This window comes from Leptinotarsa decemlineata, unplaced genomic scaffold, assembly GCF_025532065.1.
Source record: "Leptinotarsa decemlineata unplaced genomic scaffold, Ldec_3_MD MMD2_tig00027589_RagTag, whole genome shotgun sequence".
Classification (NCBI taxonomy): domain Eukaryota; kingdom Metazoa; phylum Arthropoda; class Insecta; order Coleoptera; family Chrysomelidae; genus Leptinotarsa; species Leptinotarsa decemlineata.
The window spans coordinates 340340-361886 of NW_027412722.1; the positions used below are offsets into that span (position 1 = coordinate 340340).

Genomic DNA, 21547 nt, shown 5'->3' on the forward strand with positions numbered 1-21547 from the left:
TATTTTCGGGATGACTAATGGTCTTCCACTCTTCACGGCTTATGATTTTGGCCGTGAAGTTTGTGTTAAAGGTGTACTTCGGTGTCATGTGGTCTGTGCACATCTTCCTCTTTGAAGATGATCACTTGGTGATCGAAACACGTGTCGAGGTGTTAAAAATAACGATTTGGTGTTGAGAAAAAACTCCAGTAATATTGATTGAATGAGAAAAATATGGTTGAATGGAATGCGGAAGAGAGCAATCAAGTTCAAGATGAACGCTTTACAATTATGTGTAGATCATGCATAGAAGTTACTTTCAGCATTAGATACACTGGAAGAAAGAGCCCTCCTGAAACAACTACTGTCATATAAACATTGTCATAAACACAAAAGAAAAAGCACTTTAGTAACAACCTTCATATGAATTATACAACACTTTATCCTATTCAGTTTGTACTCCAAACCTTCAAACGAATTGGAATCAGATGTCATTTATAGGAATGCTACACAATGTAGTATATGAGAGAGATATGATATAAAATGTCACTTAAATGGAAAACTCATCCTCAATGGTGGACTTTGAAGTTTCGGAATAAGGTCTTGTCAACTCATCAGCACTTATACTTGAAGTATTAATTTCATTCATAACATTACGACTTTATGTCAAGGATGAGAAAAATCCTTTAATAGCAGCATTATTCATTCTGTCTTTGTAATATATATCTTCTGCATTACGTATTACTCCTCTATAGATTTTTCTGTACTTATTGAAATATGTTTCAAAAGCAAAACTGTTCAAGTATTTGAATATCTTAGTTTCAACAAATACGTTATTCCCAATAATCCCCAATAAAGCTATGAAACTGCTGCTTTCTGAGTACTACATCAATTATTTAAAAAAATACATTGGCCTCCAACTTGTAAAATCGCGTAAACGTTTCGAATGGGCTTATAATGAATGTATCAGAGAACTCACAGCTCATTCTGTGAATTTAAGAACTCGACTTATTCGCTTATAAAAAAGTTGACATTAATAATGTCATCTGTCAAAACATTATTCATGTGTAATCAGTCTAATGTCAGAATCAGAATGAAAGAAAAATAATAAAATAAGGAAACTGCGTAAATGAAGTGATTAAAACTCAGTAGCAGTATTAAAATTATTTTTTATAATAAGACGACGAATAAATAAAAATAAATCAATCTATGGTGAAGGTATATCTATATGATTCATTTGTTGTTTTTTCCTTATTTGAACTGTTTTCAAACTCTCCATTATCACCTCACAGATTTTTCCTCAATTATTTGTTTTAGATGGATAAGTTTGCAATAGATTTAGATCAGGTACTCAATGATTTTGAATATAGTGAGCTAACAGATCAGTACCATTCCTCAAGAAATCAAGAAGGACATACAAGTACTTCCTCTAATAATAGTAATGGAAAACATTCTATCAACAACGTTTTTCACAGTTTGAATGAATATTTGAATACGAATATCGATGTAGCGGATGTTAGCCAAATAGAAAATACATCTAAAAAATCTACTTGTAATAATTCAATTTCTGAGCCCGATAATGTGAAAAGTATTGATGACAGTAGTGAATCAACAGTTGGTGGTTCATCAAAAAATGAAGAAATATGTAATTCAGACAGAAATGAAACTATCATCGCATCTTTCATTTTAGATGAAGTAGAAAAGTTGAAAGTTTCATCATGTGAAATAGAAAAGGAAACTGTTGATATTAGTTCTAAAATAGAGAATGACAATTATGACGACCACAAGAAAAAAGCAAATTCTGTAGAAAAAAATAACTCTGAAGATATTGTCCAATTTAGTAATCTAATTGAAGTATCTAATGAGAGTACAGAAGTAAAAGAGTCTCCTGAAAGTAATGTGCAACCTAGTAGTCTTATTGAAATTTTCAATGAGAATGCAATAGATATTCGTGAAACACAAAATGAAAATATAATTATAGCCCAGAAAGAAAACAGTGATGTTCATTTTGATGTGGAAAATATTGAGGAATCATCTAGAGTTGGATTCAAAGATGAATTAAATTTAAGTGACAGTGATATAAATACATTACTGGCAGAATTTGAAATTGAACTAGCAGTAACTGAAGGTGATATAAATAATCGTCTAACTACCGAGAATGTTTCTATAATTGATAATTCAGAGATACCTTTGAACAACTTAAAAATTCCACAAGGTGATATAATACATAGTAACGAACCAGAAGTTCTAAAAATGGATCTTGAATTTCCTAAAAATGATGAAGAAATTCACAGCTACCAAAGAAATGTTGAAAGAAATAGCCCAACAACTTTAAATAATGATGAAGAAGTTCTGAAAGATGATCATAAAGATAATCCCATCATGCTAGAAAATCACTCAAAAACTTGCGAGAGAACTTTGGAAAAAAATGAGGATAGTCACGAAGTTCATGAAAAATATCTTGATACTGAAAGTGGTCATTCAATTGAAAATGTTACTGTTTGTGAAAATAAGCTGACCTCTGGAGATGATATGGTAGAATACAAAGATGCCAAAGATTGTAAAAATAATGAATTCTTAGAGAGAGAAAGTAAGTATGTCAAAGCTGTTTTTCAAGTTTCTTGGCCGTGGTCTACAAATTTGTATGTGTCACGTTTCATCTACAACTGCATTAAACATTATCAAAGGTGTTGGAACAACATATTCAAAGCTCTACTTGTCTCACACCATGATTCGGAATTCGGTTTTATTCCATTGGTGGTTGAGGTTGAGTTAATTGGTGTGCATCATGTATTGTTGAGTTCAGGTACCCAGGCTTTATTTATGTTAATTGTCTCTACCTTTCTGTTGAAATTGTCCCTGTTAATTTTTTTGTCTTCCCTAATATAGTCTCTGAAAGTAGCTCTATAGTCTATTAAGCACTTGGGTATTTTTAAATGTGATATGCTCAAGGCAATAGTTTCTCACATGTTTAGAGAACTAGTGGTGATCAACATCAGAGGTTATAAAGACAAATTCACCAATTTACTCAATTGAGAGGCGAATGAGATTCAATCAGAATACGACTGCCAGTCAGATATACATGAGCATAATACTCCAAAATATAGATTATTCAAATCTCAAAAAAATTCTTGGAATTTCAATTTATGTAACTGCTTGCCAGGGATAATCAAATCACTATCTTTCGATCAGTTCAAAGAATGCGCAAAAATATATTCTTGAACACTGTTTTTTCTCCACAGACGAGTTTGTCGTCACAACAAAGCAACTGTGTCATGCACTCAAGTCATCGCTTCTCTGAAATTTTCCGTTCTGTTTGTTATTTATGCCTCGCTTGATTATGTATGTAAAAAAGATTCCTAATGAAAGTAATTGGTGGCCCCTGACCTACAACATTCACAGTTATTTCTGTTAGGACATGTAAGAAATCAGATCGTTACTGTTCAGTACGGCCTGCCCTAGTATCGCTGATCTAAATTCTCCCTTCTTTGAAATATTCCTCAACTCCTTGCCGCGTTATTCAAATGAATTCATTTTATCCATATGTAAGCAACGAAATACCATGGGAGCTGATTTCACCCTCCTCAGCGCCCTCTCGCGGCCAGAATATTCGTGGTTGCCCTCATTCATTCCAACGGAATAAAATTAGTGACCAGAAAGCAAGATGCACTGTATAGTAAAAGTATCAGGATAGACTAGAAGAAACCCCCAGTGTACTGCGACCCCCCGAAACCACCGCAGCCTTAGATGCAGCGGTAGTACGTTTCAAGGAAAACATCAAAAACGCTCTCTTGGCGCGGCGGCAACCTCTAATTACGAGGAACCACCGAGATCCTATAACGAATTCCCTCCTTCTGAGAAGAACGTATCAAAAGACTCTGTTTCCAGGAGACAGAGCCAGAGCGAATGTGAAAGCCAATGAAGTGAAACGAGCTATCATTGACTTTACAAACAAGAGTTGGCAAGAACATCTCGATAGTTTAAAGTCTGGAGATGGTTATATTTGGCCATTAGTCAAGAATAGAAAGAAAAAGAGAGACGCTCCTGCACCCTCACATGGAGCAAGAGGAGTCTGTTTCGCAACCGAGGATTAAAGCCACAGCCTTCGCGGACACTATGGAAAGCCAATTCAGGCTGAACATAGACCCTTACGTTGACATCGATAGGGATATAAGAATCAAGGAAGAAGTGGAAGACACATTTCTATTCGACGACGAGGACGTCATCAGACCCATCTCATACGACGAACTGAACGGGCTGATCCGCGGTATCAAACCCAAAAAGAGCCCAGGTGCTGACTCAATATCAAACAGGATATTGAAAAACCTGTAAGGATAATTTGTAGACCAATGTAAGGATAATCTGTGGACCACAGCTCACATACCCTGAAAATAGCTGTGGTATAATTACCTGTCACCATGTAAGTTGACATTCTTCTATTAATCCACTTATGTTTCAGATATCAGTGATATAAAAAGTGATGAGAAAACACAAGTGACAAATAAAGAACAAGAATCTCTGCCTGTAGTTATTAAAACTGAAATTGAAACTAACTCCAAGTGTAGCCCGGATAGTGAAGAAACTGAAATCCAAGTTGACAAAAATTCTGGTGATGATGAAGCGGTACATAAGGAATGTGAAAATGAAGAAGCCAAAACTGAATCGGCTAACTTAGCAGAAGGAGATACTGGAATATCTTCTATTGGCAGTCTCAGTGGAGAGAATGATGAAAATGAAGTAAAAAATGGTGAATCGCTCGATTCGTCTTGTAGACCAAAGAATTTATCTTTAATTGGTGCTGATGGGGATCTTCAAAGAGAAATTAATTTGATAGGTATAAGTTTTATCAAAATGATTGGTAATATTTAATTTTGAATTTTCTGCCACCATTCTGGATATTGATTAAAATTTTATTTTTCTGTTTCACATTATATCCTGAACTATTACAGTTTTAGTTTGATCACTAGAAATTTCAATCTAATTACAGTAATTTCACAAACAACACCTAACGATTTGATCTTCACAAACTTTATTTCCAAAAATATCATGACATGTTTCGCTATCACAATAGATTTTTCTTAGTGAATAACGTAGAAAAGCTACTGTGATAGCGAAACAGGTCGTGATATTTTTCAAAATAAAGTTTATGAAGATCAAATTATTAGGTGTAATCTGTGAAATTACTATGGATCTTCATCAAATAACGGCCGAGTCAATCAGCTAATTACAGTAACGGTGTTTGCTCTCTTCAACTTAAAAAGTTTTATAACAAGCAACCAACTGAAGTGAAAGAACTGGAAATAAAGAATTCAAATTGGTCACTGAATTGACCTTATGTCTTTTTTTTCATACTTTATATTATGTACGAGGTCTGTTAAAAAAAATAAGGTGAATATTCAAATTTCTACTAGGGCTAGCTACATTCGATTAGCGATTTTTTGAGTTGGTACGCTCCTCTTGAACATATGTCCACTGTTTCAGCTGTTTAGTAATAGGTGAATCAAATATAAACGAGACTTTTTTTTTGGAATTTATTTTTACTTTTAACGCAAAACAGAATATAGTTCATTTTTCTACATAATCTCCTTATTTGGAAACACATTTTTCCCAGCAGATAGGCAGCTTTCCAATTCCTTCCACGTAGAAAGATGCAGATCGTGTCTGCAGCCAATTGCGCACGTAGGCTTCAACCTCAGCATCACTATGAAATCTTTGGCCCTCCAAAGCTTCCTTGAGAGGGCCAAACACATGAAAGTCACAGGGTGACAGGTCTGGACTGTAAGGAGGGTGTTCCAATGTTTCCACCCCAGTTGCTCCAATTTTTCTCTAGTCAAGGCTGCTGTATGGGGGCGAGCATTGTCATGGAGAATAACCACTTCCCTGATCGATAGGTTTCGTCTTTTGCGACGATATGCAAGTCGGACCTCACTCAAAATGTCGCAGTAGTAGGCCGCATTAATTGTTCTGCGCTCGTGTAAAAAATCGAGACACAGCAATCTACGCTGGTCAAAAAAAAAAACGGTAGCCAAAACCTTGCCAGCCGACAAACGTGACTTGGCTTTCACTGGTCCAGTGTTCTCCTCTCCATACTCGCTCGTTTAGACTCTGGAGTGTAGTGGTGCACCCATGTTTCATCACAGGTGATAATGTGAGTGGGAAATTGGTCTTCTTGTTCGTGAAATCGTGCAAGGAGACGCCCGCACACCTGAAGATGATGCAATTTCTGGTCAGCTGTGAGAAGGCGAGGAACCCACCTGGCGCACACCTTACGGTACCCTAGCTCCTCTGTGAGATAGGAGTAAGTGCTCCCATAACTTATCCCGACCTCACTTGCAATTTCAGAAGTGGTACGACGTCTGTCATCTTCAATAAGCCGTCGAACACTGCTGTTCGCTGTAATGTTGGTGTGAGGTCTGCGGTCATGGCTCTCATTTTCAACACGATCACGACCCCCACGAAATGTTTATGCCATACAAACATTCTGGCTCGCGACAGTGTCTCTTCCCCGAACTGGCCAGTCAATCTCTTCAACATTTCGGCCGGTTTTACGCCTTCTACGGCGAGAAACTTGATTACAACACGTTGCGCAATTGAAGGATGTATATACCTCTTGCTTCGACATCGTCGGAGGCGAGCCCACGTGCTTCCCCTACTCCTGACAAACAGTGGAAACGTTCTCCCTCCACTATTGTGCCTGAAGGTCGAAAACTCTCGTTTATATTTGATTCACCTACGTATGTTTACTTTGTTGGTGAAAGGCATAAAAGTTAGAAGTGTTTACGTATTCGGCGATTTTCAGCTATCGGAAAAAAAAGGATCATAGAATTTGAATCAAATTTTGTGTAAAAATGGAACTGAAACACTTGAAGTGTTGACAATGGCATACGGTGATTGTACTCTGAGCCAGAAAAATGTTTACGAGTGTACAAGCTTTTCAGAGAGTGTCGAGAAGGTGTCAATGATGTCACTCGCCCTGGACGCCCCAGCACATCAACCACCGATGAAAATGTTGAGCAAGTGAAGAAAATTGTTATAGAGAATCATCGAGAAGCTATTAGAGAAGCTGCTGAGGATGTCGGCATATCGGTTTGTTCATGCCATGCAATTTTTTCTGAAACTTTAGGCATAAAGCATGTGGCAGTAAAGTTCTTGCCAAAGTTGATGAATGTTGACTAGAAAAACCGTCGCATGAACAACGCTGAGGAATTGTAGATTGATGTCGACGGCGATCCAAATTTGCGTAAACTGGTGACGAATCATGACATCAAAACCAAAGTCTAATCATCCCAATAGAAGAACCCAGGAGAGCCAAGTTCGATCAAATGTCAAGGTTTTGCTCACTGTTTTCTCCGATTACCGTGCCACATGGTCGTATGGTCAATAAGGAATATTATCTTGACGTTATGTGTCGCTTGCGAGAAGCAATGAAAAGAAAACTTGCGGTATTGTGGAATAACAATACATGGCTTTTGCATCACGATACTTTTTTCTCCAGGACAAAACACAAGCACTATAGGAAAATCCCTAAGGCGCTCTAAGAGCGGTGCCTGTGCAAAAGTAGCGATTCACATTGGATTTGAATCGCTGGAGATTAAATCAATTTGAGAAAGCGTTCTCAGGAAAGCGTTCCACATAAACGCAGTTCTCCAAATGAAAGAGTTTTTAAACAGTGAAGTTCGAGGTGTACGAGTTGAACCTCAAAACGATGAGCAGCCACATTCCGTCGCGTATTTCTGATATGTACCGCTCTTGGTGGAATCAAATGTGCTCACTTGTCATTCCTTGTTTGTAATTTTTTGACCAGAAGGAACACCGTAATCATGCCTTGGCACCGTATCTGGTATCTGTAGAGTAGGGAGGGTGAGTGTAGACTCACAGCACTTAGTCCACATGTGACCCATTGTACATCCTCCCGAGGAGTTGTCCTCCTGGGTCATCGTCCTTCCCAGGAAGGTAAACAGGTCACTAGGAGAAATTTCCTTTATATTGGCAGGTGTAGGCCAAGACTCGCCGAATACACTCTCTTTGGCAACCTTTAGGTGTCTCACGCGGGCCTCCGCGAAGGTTTTGGAAGATGTAGCGCGGCTTCTTCAACCTTCTTAGGGTTCCCTCCGTGGAGGTGCACAAGTGAGGGAGCTTTCCTGCAGGGGTAGCCGGTTCCTTGCCTTTATTCAAGGGGGAGCTCTTGCCGCCCGCCGCAGGAAGTGCCCTTGCTGTTGGAGGTGATCTGCTATGTCCAGTCTCATTCCAAGCGGTAGATTGGGGTGGTCATGTCTTTCATCCCCAGCGACCGCCTTAGATTGATGTAAGCACTTCTGTCCATCCTCGGGATTGGTTTTTGTTGTTCTATTTTTGTGTTGTTTCATTCATGTGTGTTCCCACGAGTAGCAAGAGAAGAGCTGGTTACCTCTGGCAGAGCCCCGCATTACCAGAGGTATGCTGATTACAATGAGGTTTCGCCCAGTTCTCCAAGGGGATTGTTCGTGACCGCATATCACCCTGTGGCCGTTCAGCTGTTGGCACGATTCCTTATACCTTGGCTTGGGTAGGCTGGTCCACGCTGGCATGGACCAATATGGGTAGGCTGGTCCATATTGGCTTCCCGGACAGGGCCTCTAGTCCCTGGCCGTTCCCAGTACCTGGCCGGGGACGCGCCCGATAGATAGCCCAACCCACGGGGCCTTGACACCGTATTCATCAGATTTGGCTCCCTGCTACCTTTTCTGTTTTCAAGATTGAAGAGACCCATGAAAGTACGGCGTTTTGCGATTTAATCGCTGAAAGAGCTCAAGGACATACCAAAAAGTGCAAATCAAAACTGCTTCCAGGATTCGAAAAAACACTGGCAGAAGTTTATTATATCTGAGGGGGACTACTTTCAAGGGTACAAAATATAAATTGATGAATAAATAAATATTTTTTAAGAAAACTGAAATTACACCTTATTTTTTTTAACAAACTTCGTATAAATGGTACACCTCGAGTGGTGATACACAAAATGTATGCTAATAATTTTTATCATGATTCTTAGGAGGACCTGGTTCCACTCCTTATAACAATGTCTACGTTAATGAAGAAATACAGAAAATCTCTATGGTCGATAGCGACACAGATTGCTCAACGTCTGCATCAAATACGTTTTCTGATGCTAGCAGTATTGCCTCTACTGCATCCACAGAAGAAATGAAAGACGATAATCAAATGGTTGAAAACGTTATTTCTACAACTATAGACAATTCTGTCACATCTATCGAAAGTCCACAAGTTAATAGTAGTGACACTGGTGAAAACTCTACTCCGGGACCTATTTCCACTGAGGAAACTGTTGATGCAAATAAAACAGAAAATGAAACAGGGGAAAACTCCGAATTTCCCACTGAAAGTACTGAAAATTGTGATTTGATGGATACTCAAGCACCGGAGCCTACTCCAGAAGTTAATTTAAGTGGTCTGTGTGGTGAGAGACAATGGTTGGGAAAAGAAGCTCCGCTTTGGATACCCGACTCGGATACTACCAGTTGCTTGCATTGTGACATGAAATTTACTGTTTTGAAAAGGAGGCATCATTGTAGAGCGTGTGGCCTGGTAATTATATTTGTTTAATTATTTCAGAGTGAAAGTAAATCTTTGTTTGAATATGGTGGATACAGTTTCTTAGGGAATGTTAGATGTTTCCACTAGTATCTACAAAAATGGTTGGTTTGAAAGCTATGAAAAGAAAAATAATGAAATATTGAAAATATTAACAATGCCCAAATGTTCAAATAAGTTTAGAAAAAGAAATTGTCAAAAAACAAGTGGAACTATGAAAATTATATATAAAAGTCAAAAAATATTTTTTCAAGAAAACAAAGTACTGTCACCTTAAAGGGTAACGAATTAATAAATGGGTGGAAACAATGAGTAAAATGTTTGACGGTAGTTGACAATTTTTCTTGGTGCATTTCATTAGTTCGGACTTCCATTGTCTAATATGATATAAATTGATTTGAAGTATCCACAGTCGTCTTTAACTGGAGTTATTCCTCCGAGATCTGACTATAGGTCATTCGAGTGCTTTCACCTATCCCCTCTTCCATCTCTCCGCTTCATAGGTTATTGCGGAAGCTGAAAGTTTGTCGGGAGTTGGTCGTGCTCCACTTGTTGCGTATCTCTACGCTAACTTGGCTAAATGCGATATTAGACAACATATATACGGCTTCTTTGAATTTTCTCCTAAACCAGTGTTCTTCTTTGTGGATGATTTCAGCTTGAGCCCACTTGATGTTATGTTGATGGGTCCAAACGTGCTCTGATATTCCTGATTTGCTGGTTTTTCCTCGCTGTGTGTGTTTCTTGTGCTCGGCAATGCGAACTTTCAATGGCCTCTTAGTTTCACCGATGTATGATTCTCCACACTCGCAGGGTATCCGGTAAATGCAATTCTTGGAATTGCAGTCTGCGTTTGGTGGCCTGCTTTTGTGAGGCTGCTACAGATAGTGTTCCTAGATCTGGAGCAGGTTCTGATGTTATACCTGGGCCCAATCCTTCTCATCCTTTCCGATAATCCTCTGATGTAGGGAAGTACAAGTACTGGTAGTGGCGGCTTCTCTTTTTTGTGGAGCTCTTGCTGTCTTCTAGCTGAAACCTGTTCCACCATCACTTTGGATAAACCATTCCATTGAAGTTCATTTTTGATGATGCCTAGTTCCTTTTCGATACCTTCTTTTATATTACAGAGCCCGAAAGCACGGTCTAGTAGAGTCTTGATGATTCCTCTGTTAGTCGATTGATGGTGGTTGTATTCCTGGTTCAGATACTGTCCTGTGTGAGTGGGTTTTTGGATACACATATGTTTTCCATTTCATGTCCGTCGTCTTCACCAATACGTCTAAGAATGGTAATTCATTGTGGACTTCCTTTTCCATTGTGAAATAGATGAAAGGACTTACGTTGTTGATGTGTAACTGATGAAGCGGATAGAGGGAAGAGGGGATAGGAGAAAGCACTCTGATGACCTATAAATAGTCAGATCTCGGAGGAATAAGTCCAGTTATCACCCAAAGATGATTGTGGATACTAACAATCGAAACGTCGTGAAGTAACTTGGTTTGGAATCTTTTACTTTTTATTTCTTGTTAATCTTTTTTTTTTTTTTCATCTCTTGTTAATAGTTACATTTTTTAATTTTTTGGTTATTGTTTGTATTTTATTTCTAAATTGAAGGGGTTATATTTTATTTCATTGTAATTTCAGTTTTTTTGCTTAATATAATTGCTATTTTTTCAGCTAATCTCTTTTTTAAAGTTTTACAGATTCTTTTCAGTATTTCAAATCAATTTATATATCTATATGAAATGCAATAAGTAAAATGTCAATAATATGAAAAACCATTTTTGAAAAATTGAAGAGAAATTATGAAAAATTTTAAAACGAATTAGGGAAATATTTCAAATCAAGCTACTTCACATTTTGATTGTGTATACTAACCATCAAAACATGCGCAGTACTTTGGTTTGAAATATTTTTCTACTTTTTTTTCATTTATTTTTTGACATTTTTTATGTTGTTTGAACCAGTGTTATAACAGAGCTATCCAGTGGAGACGAAGGTGGTTGGCTTCCACATAATATAAACTATTCAATTAGTCAGTGAATTGTGGTATTTATAAATTTTGCCCATGTACTTAACTTCTTTGAAATGACTAATGTTTTGGCTAGCAATTCCTGTCCGTTCTCCAAACCTAAAATGTGCTTTGGTTGGAAATTTGTATGTTTACAATGTCAAGAAACTGACTAATTAGACTCAACAAAATTTTTTCAGCTCTGCACAATAGAATAGCATGCCCCTCTATAAACAAAAGTCGCTTAAAACTCTATTGATTAATTATCTTTATTATTGCTGAGCTATTATTCACTATGTAACTGTCACTTTGTATATTTATGTTATTTCTATCACGAAAAAAAGTGTTCGTCAGTTGACAATTTGAATGGTTTGTACGAAGTCTGTTCGAAAAATAAGGTGAATGTTCGATTAGCGATTTTTTTTATGTTGGTGCACTCGTCTCGAACATATGTTCACAGTTTCAGCTGTTTAACATGTTTATTTTGTTGGTGATATATATGTTATATGTTGGCATAAAAGTTGGAAGTGTTTTGCATGTTCGCAGATTCTCTGCTGTCAAAAAAAAATATCAAAGGACGTGCATCAAATTTTGTGTAAAAAATGGAATTAGGTGATCAAAAACACTTGAAATGTTGAGAAATTGAGAAAAAATTGTTATGTTATCAGTTGGCATGCAATTTCTTTGAAAATTTTGGGCATGAAACTTGTGACAGCACTTTCCAAAATTGCTGACTTTGGAACAAAAAACCGTCGCATTAGCAATGCTCAGGAATTGTTGAATGACGTCAACGGCGATCCAGATTTGCATAAAAGGTTTATAACTGGTGAAGAATCACAGATATATGGTTATGACATAGAAACCAAAGTCCTATCGTCCTAATGGAAAAGCCCAGGAGAACCAAGACCATAAAAGCACGGCAAGTTCGATCAAATGTCATGGTTCCGTTAACCAGCTGGCGCACCCCTACAAACGACAACCCTCAGAAGTCGAAATTTGTGCGAGCTAAGGACTAACGAGGTCTTACCTTTCAACGTGTGATTCCGGACACTGGTTGGACGATAGTGAGTAAAAATCGATCGTTCAGCCTGCGGCTCGAACCACCGACTAACACGGGGGTTGATTGAGCGAGTGAACAAAGCACAAGAGTCATCAAGAGTTCTTGCCGCTTGATCGGTGAATGAGGAGTATTATCAATACCTTAATCATGCCTCAGCCACTGCATTCAAATAAATGGACGGCGTTTTGCGACGATTGAGGAGATGAATACAGAATAGCCGAGAGAGCTCAAAGACACATCGAAAAGTGTTTACTAGAACTGCTTCAAATTAAGGAACAAAATAGAAATTGATGAATAAATGAATTATTTTTGAAAAAAATGAAAATTCGTTATATTTTTTCAACAGACCTGGTACTTGTCAATTTCATGTTAATAAAAGTTCCAAAACAGTGTTATAACTTGTTTGTGATATTGGAAAAGTTGCAACATTCTTATACGTTTAAATTTCATACCCTCTGTAATATTTCTTTTTTTTTTTTAATTTTTTTGGTATTTTAACTAGCACATCTGAACAGTCTTGGTATTTTTTTTTTCAAGTTTCAATCATTTTTCACCTTATAAACCCGAACTTCTAATGGTGTCTGAAAGTCAATCCATTTGATCTGATGAAAGTCAAGGCCGTAACCAGAAAACAATTTCGGGGGGGTTTTGTTTGGTGGAACAGTAGAAAAACATGAAATATAAAAATAACAAAAGAAAGAAAACTGTATTACATGATCATATACTCATTAGAAAATCATTACAGAAATATTAACATCTTTTTACAAAATCAAATTTATTTTTTTAGCTTTCTTTGCAGCAAACAAATCAATTACCTCCTCGCCAAACCGTTCAGTCGTTCCTGGCTTGTGGAGTTTCTTAAATAAGTTTTGAGACGTTTCAAAGAAGAGAAAGTCCTTTCAGGGGTACATGTGGAAACAGGTAGTGTCGCCAAGATCTTTGTACGCACATTGCTGTGAGGTTTTTCCATTGTGCTTTGGGGAAGTTTTTTCAATATTCTCTTTCAAGCACTTGGTTCGTTTTGCCAAGGACTTGATAAAATTTCTAACGAATATCATAATTCCAATAGTATCTGTAGAGTAGGGAGGGTGAGTGTAGGCCCACAGCACATAGGCCACATGTGACCCATTGTACATCGTCCCGAAGAGTTGTCCTCCTAGGTCATCGTCCATCCTGTCCTTTCCAGAAAGGTGGACAGATCACTGGGATACATCTCTTTTATATCAGCAGGTGTAGGCCAAGACTCGCCGAACACACACTCTCTTATTGACGATAACTCCGGGCACTCGCATAGGACATGCCTGACAGTCTCATCTTCCTGTTCACACATCCTGCATAGAGGTGTGTCCACTAGCACCATATTAAGGAGGTGTTTCCTTAGTTGACAGTGGCCAGTCAGAAATCCTAATGTTGAGCGTAGATTTTTCCTGGTCATCGCTAGATAATTATTCGGCGCCAGCTTCCCAGGGACGCCCAGGGTGATCCTGGCAAGAGTGCATCCTTTGATTTCCTCCCACCTCTTTAGGGATTGAGCATGGGTGTGACGTTTGGGTGGTTCCCCAATTGTTGAAGTCATCCTAAAATTCTTAGTCCAGCCGCTTCCTTGGCTAAAGAGTTGGCAATGCGATTACCTTTACTCCTGTCAAGCCCTTTAATCCACCTCAGGATAATGTTATTATCTACCGAGGCTTTCGCTAAATCTTGGTGGCACTCTAGTACTAGCTCTGAGGTAACACGTTGTCTGTTCAAGGCTGATAGGGCGTGCCTGCTATCGGTCAGTAGCCAAGCGGTTCGGAGTGGGTGCTTTGTTCACTGACTCGAATTGACTGCCGTGTTGGTCGGTGGTTCAAGCCCTAGTCTGAACGATCGATCTTCACTTGCTATCGCCCAACCCGTGTTAGGAATTACACGTTAAAAGGTTAATCCTCAGCTCGCACAAGTTTCGACTTCTGAGGGTTGTCGTTCGTAGGGGTGCGACAGCTAGTTAACGGAAAAACAGATTTTAAACAGTGCAGATTATGTTTTTGCCAGAAATTCCTTTCCTGGTTATTTTTTTGTGGCGATTGAGATACCAGCCAGTTCTGTTTGAAAACCACGCTGGTATTTTGTCCCATTCCTTAGGCTCAGTGATTTGGAGTACACTCCACATCCTGAGCCTTCTTTGGTTTTTAAGCCATCTGTATATATGCGTATTGCATTTGTAGCATCTGACTCTGTGTTCTGTTTTATTTGTATTTTGTAGGGTTTATTAAACACAAACCTGGGTTCAATTGCATCATTGGTTGCTTGAAGCAGAGGTTGCGCAGTGAGCGCTTCTTGCTCAGCCTCAATTGACCCATTCCCACTTCCAAGTTTACACCAGCCGTGGACAATCGTAACATGGCCATTAACCCAACCTCCTTAACGTACAGGTCCAGAGGGGTCAGACCCGTGATTACTTCCATTGCCGCGGTTGGTGTTGTTCTCATGGCTCCTTAGATGTTTAAACAAGCCAATCGCTGTATTTGATATAATTTTTGGATGGCCTTTGCTTGTAGAACTTTCGGTACCCATGCAATGGCTCCGTACATTAACATAGGTCTTATTATTGCAGTGTATTTCCAGGTGAAAGACCCCATGAGCGTCCCACTGTCCTCCGACATTGCTCATAAGCCACATATGCTCTTTTTGCTCTACTCTGTAGTGAGAGTTTCATGTTAGCTTCCTGTCAAGGATAATACCAAGGTATTTCACCTCTTCAGAGAAGTTCAGTTTGGGTTTGAAGATTTCAGGTTTTAAGCCCAATAAACTTCTTTTCCTGGTGAAAAGGACCATCTCAGTCTTCTTGGGATGGATCGACAGTGAGTGTTCCTTACACCATGTTTCCATCAATTTGAGCCCATCCTGCGCTAGTACTTGTCAATTTCATGTGAATAAAAGTTCCACAACAGTGTTAAAACTTGTTTGTGATATTGGAAAAGTTGCAGCATTCTTATACTTTTAAATTTCATACCCTCTGTAATATTTCCTTTCAATAATATTTTTGGTATTGTGTATTTCTTTATTTAACCAGCACATCATAGTCATAGTCATAGATCTTTATTTGCTCCAGTTACATATAATGTACATACATACAAACTCCGAGGAGTGTGGAACATGTCAGTAGTAAATAACAAATCAAAGTTTTACATTCATAATCAATATTATCTCACGAGTAGTTTTAAGACACAAAAAAAACAATATATACAAAAATCAGGCATATGTAAATAACATTCATATAGTTAGCATACTATCATTTAAGAATTCCTGCAAGCTATAATAAGGTTTTTCTACGAGATAGCTCTCCAAACGACATTTCATTGTTGAAATTGGAAGATTTCTTAGAGTGAGTGGAAATTCATTGTAAATGTTTATAACGCTATATTTGACATTTCTCTGTATGTATGTATAGTTGCATTTCTCATTTCTAAGATCATTCTTTGTTGTGGTGTTGTATAAGTGATCCTTTTCACAGTTAATGAAAAGTTCTGATTTGTTTTCTGTTACAAATACTACTGCTTCATATATATAGAGATTTATCAAAGTTGAAATTTTGCTCCTAATAAAAGCTTCTCTGCAGCTATCGTTTTTTTTCATCTTATAGATATACCTAATACATTTTTTTTGTAGTATGAGTATCCTAGAGATACCAACAGAGTTTCCCCAGAATATTATTCCATATTTTATTCTAGATTGAATATAAGCATGGTATGCAGAGAGGGCAGCTTCAGTTGAGACATGTTCCGACAGTATTCTCAATGCATAGCAATATTTTGCAATATTTTTTGATAAGTAGTCTATGTGATTTTTCCAGTCCAGTCTCCTATCTATTAAGAGTCCCAAAAATTTTACCTGATTGAATATGTTTATATTTTGATTATTATATTCAAAGGTATTCAACTCTGGCGAGGATCTATTTGCGAAATGGATTATTTGAGTTTTGTCAATATTAAGTAGTAAGTCATTTGCTGTGAGGAAATTGTTACATCTAGCACATTTGTTATCTTTATGACCAACTGAGAGTTCTTTTCTTTTACGATGACCGATATATCATCAGCATATAATACAATATCTTCATTAACTACATTTGGTATTTCATTTGTGTACAATATATATAATAATGGACCTAGGATGGATCCCTATGGCACATCTTTTTTTATCACAATTGATTCTGATTTAATTATCCCCGAGATGTCATTTTCAATCAAATGTTGGGTTCTCTTTGTCAAATAGGATTTGGTTAAGTCCAAAGATGTGCCTTTGATTCCATATTTATCAAGTTTGTTACATAAAATTTCATGGCTGACACTGTCAAATGCTTTTGACAGGTCAATACACAAAGTTACAGTACAATCATCTTTGTTCAAATGGTGTAAAATTTTTTCTATGGCTTGATATATTGCTTGTACGGTTGATTTACCTTTACGAAATCCATTTTGTTCTTTTGCTAACAACACATTATCATCTAAAAACTTGAGTAAACGTTTATTCATGAGCTTTTCAAAAATTTTACTGGGATTTGGCAATAATGATATGGGTCTGTAGTTACTTTCTTCATCTCTGTTTCCTTTTTTAAATATAGCTTTAATAAATGCCACTTTCAGTACTTGTGGGAATATTGCTTGTGAGAAACATAAATTTATAATATAAGTCAAAGGATAGGCTATGATCTCTGCTGTTTCTTTCAATAGACACATAGGAATCTGATCTTCACCGACAGATTTTTTATTTTTTAGTTGTCTAATACATTCTATTATTTCAAGCGGAGTGGTAGGTTCAAAGAAAAAAGCATCTTCACATTCTTCTATTTTTGTATAATCTGGGCTATCTGGTTTATTTAGGTCTGGGCAAGCTTCACTAAAATACTTATTGATTTGATTTACTATGGTTTGTGAATCTTTATATTTTTTTGAAAAACTTTCTAGGATATTGTTTTTGTGGTAGTTGGGTTTTGTTATTTTTTTGATTAATGACCATGTAGCTTTGGTTTTATTTTCGGCTTTCATTATATATTCTGAACAGCCTTGTTATTATTTTCAAAATTTCACTTATTTTTCTCTTTGTAAACCGGAACTTCTAACGGTCGCTGAAAGTCAATCTATTTGATCTGATGAAAGTGATGTTACTCAACACCAAAACTGAAGAATACTCCATCCAAATTGGAATCATTAGAAGATAATCTAAACCATGATTGATAAAAGTAATTAGACCATGGTGTTGGAAAAGGTAATTTCCGTCATGTTCATTCATTGACAACTACAGAATCGATTACGGTGGCGTACCTTCCACTCTGTCCTTTGGTATCTGTTATAGAATATTCCATATTTCAGAATAGGTGTCAATTCACTAACAGTTTTTTACTTTAGCTGTTTAGTTAGCACACTTTAGTAATTGTGTCATCATCTAATATTGTTGCGATATAGAAATAGTAGAGACCAACATGAAATATAAATATATTCCAAACTGTTCAGCTTTCAAGACATATTCTCAATTATTTCAAGGTTCTTTGTTCGAAATGCTGTTACCTTCGGTTCAAATTGGAGTATCTGGATGCTGAAGCTAGAGTTTGCAACAAATGTCATAATATACTGAATACAGATACAAATACTAGTTCAAGCTCGGACGTCTCTCCCGAATCTGGAAATTCTCCCCATCATCGCCCCAATCCAAATAACCCACTGGAGTATTGTTCCACAATATCTCCACTGGAGCAAGTTGGAAGCAGTAGTACCAATCCACCAGCCATAATGGTTCCTGTGGGCGTACTGAAACGAAAAGGTTGGTAACAAGTTTAGAAAAATTTTTCACGAATTCCTGTACATTTGATTTGTTTTTACAAGGTTCAAATAAGGCGAAATCAAACAAAAGCGTCATGTTTTGTGATGGTATTCGCCCTGGAAGTGATCTGACGAATCTGGACAATGATTTCAATTATAATAACACAAAAACAAAGAAACTGGAGAAAAATAATTCATCTATTGGAAAAGTCAACATAAATTTGCCCATCATTGATTCAGAAACAAACACATTTATCCCTAAGAGTGAAAACAGCTTACCACCTCTTGTGACAAGATGTAAAACAGGTTAGTAATAGTATGTTTTAATTTAAAAGGAATTTACCTCAATATACATATAGAAAATTATTTAGAAAAGAACCTAATTTCCTAATTGGAGGTATTATGTGGGCTAAAAAATTCGTAGGCTAACACACAGATGACGTTACTAGTATTTAATCCCAATGATTTTCAGTTAACCCTAAACTTCAAAGACACATACAAATTTCACAGCTGTCGGACTATTAGTTCATGGGATAGAACATTTTTAGTGAAGCAATATTTGTTAGTTTGAAGAATGGGTACAAAGGAATTTTGTGTGTTGATAAAGTATTGCTATTTGGGGAAAAAATAACTTCGGGGGAAGTATCCAAACTGAATGATTCACATTTTACAAAGTTGAAAATACCTAATTCTTTTGTCTTGTGAACATAAAGTAAATTTAGAAATTTTGGAGATTGATTATAAAAATTTCAAATAATAAAGGTCTGAATTCAAAGGCCTGTGAAACTCCGGAAATAATAAAATAGTGAGATTTGTATAATTCATGTACTACTTTCTGACTTAAAAAGTGATAGAACATTTGTAAAAACTGTAATTGGTCAAATAAACGATATATTTGAACCAAAAGCTTTATGAAAATCTAAATAAACATCTAGTTGACTTACTGGAAAAAAGCCATCCTGAAACAGCTACTTTCATATAATCATTAAATTACACAATTATTTGAAACAAATACTTTCATATGAACACTGAATTATACAAAAATTACCTTTCTCTACTCTGTGTCTAAAAGTTACTTCTATGCATGATCTACACATCTATGTATAGTGTTATTTCTTCTAAAATTGATTACTTCCATCCTTTCTTTGGAAGATTCCCATATTTTTTTGTATTGAGATGAAGTAGTAGAAGGCCAAAAACTTTCTTTCCCAAAAAAATAATCACTCCTAAAAATATAACCCTTTCAATTTAATGAATATTTATTGAGATATGGAGCTACAAAAACACATGACATTAAAACGGATTAAACTTTTGACACAACCAATAACAATAATAATATAATATATTAGAGGGTATGCTTTACATTGTTCTGCAACATAAAATGCAACAACGTCAGACAGATTGTACAAACATTAAAAAGAAAAACTATCAGTATACAGTAGGAATAAAAACATCTTAATATAAAATGAAGTTAACTGTAATTCGGATATTCCTGAATTGAATATGGTTCCAAGTTTATAAGGAAATCTTTCACATATTTTTCAAATTGTTTAAAGTTCTCACAGAATTTGATATTTTGTGGTAATTTATTAAAAAACTTGATTGATGCATATGACGGATGCTTTTCTGTTAGTGTTAGTCTAAGAATAGGGAAACATATATTTGCATTCCGCAAAGGGTAAGTATGATTTGATCCTGCTTCCAAGAACTTATATTTCTGTTTGAATAAATACAATATACACTCATAAATGTATAATGCATGTATTGTCATTATATGTTATCCTTGAATTTGCTCCGACAAGATTGGCGGTACAAATAATCCTTATACAGTAGCAGATTTGATTCAATTTTTTTCCTAAATTTATAATGTGGGTATGCCAGAGAAGATGCTCATTGATGTGTATACCTAAAAATTTGGGATGATTTAGTAATTGAATTTCGATAGTTGCAGCTAGGAACCAGTAAAGTTGTGTCATCGGCATAATTAGTCATAAGTTTTTCCAATAAATATGTGTGATTAAGGCAGTCATATGCTTTAGAAAGGTCTAAGAATATTCCAAGAAGTATTTCGTTATTTTCAAATGAAATGACTCAATAATGTTTTCAGTAAACTGTATGATTGCTGTGTCAATTGATCTTCCTTTAATATATCCGTGTTGAGTTGGGTTTAAGAGATTACAATGTTTCATGAAGTTAATTAATCTGTCACACATCGCCATTTCAAAAAGTTTAGAAAACGATGGCAAGACACTTATAGGCCTATAATTTTCAAACAATTCACAATACCCTTTTTTATATTGGAAACTTTCCATATTTAAATGAGTTATTCATTATGTAGCAAATTATTTTGGAAATATTATCTATAAATATTTTTTTCAGACCTATTGGTATTTCGTCATCTCCACATGTGTGTTTGTTTTTTATTTTCCGTCCCAGATTCTTAATTTCTTCTTCAGTGACTGGCCCAAATAAGTTAACATTCTGAAATTATTATTCTCGTCTCCTTCAATCGGGCAAATTTCCTTTATGGATTGTATAGTTTTTTTGCACAGTAATGAATGCCATATCAATTGCTTATTACTTGTGGAATATCTTCGAATGTTGATCATTCATAATGAATAAATTATTGTACTATGTGCTCCACCATATGCACCAGTATTAGAATACGTTCACTGAACTTTGTTTCGTTGCCGAGAAGTATATTTTTTAAAGAGCAAAAAATAGCGCTATCAACTTTTGTTTATATAATGACAACTGCTTTTTCTGATATTAAAATTGAAGATGGTGATTTGTTGGTACGTTAAATAGATCTGAAATTTCAAATTGTTTGCTGAAAGGTGAGACCTTTATTTGAATTGAAGAGGTTATATTTTTTAGGAGTGATTAGTTTTTGGGAAAGAAAGTTTTTGGCTTTCTACTACTCCATCTTGATACAAAAAAGAAGGATGAGGGAGTCTTCCAAAGAAAGGAAGGAAGTAACTCTATACATGGATGTGTAATCATGCAAAGAAGTAACTTTCAGACACAAACTGAAAGAAAGTCCTCCTGAAACAGCTACTTTCATATAAACATTCAATTATACGAAAGAAAAAATTCTTTCGAAACAAATAC

The 21547-nt window shown here is 36.4% G+C and overlaps 1 protein-coding gene across 1 annotated transcript in view; it reads left to right on the forward strand.

The window, feature by feature from the left end:
- The first annotated feature begins 1035 nt into the window (after positions 1–1035).
- LOC141486986 (zinc finger FYVE domain-containing protein 9-like) overlaps positions 1036–21547 on the forward strand; it is a 42040-nt gene continuing 21528 nt past the window's right edge. Inside the window, exons 1-6 of the mRNA XM_074185588.1 lie at positions 1036–1197; positions 1297–2569; positions 4439–4813; positions 9011–9564; positions 18161–18437; positions 18500–18742. Of these exons, the coding sequence (XP_074041689.1) occupies positions 1189–1197; positions 1297–2569; positions 4439–4813; positions 9011–9564; positions 18161–18437; positions 18500–18742 (2731 nt within the window). The 5' untranslated portion in view covers positions 1036–1188. The remainder of the gene's footprint in view (positions 1198–1296; positions 2570–4438; positions 4814–9010; positions 9565–18160; positions 18438–18499; positions 18743–21547) is intronic.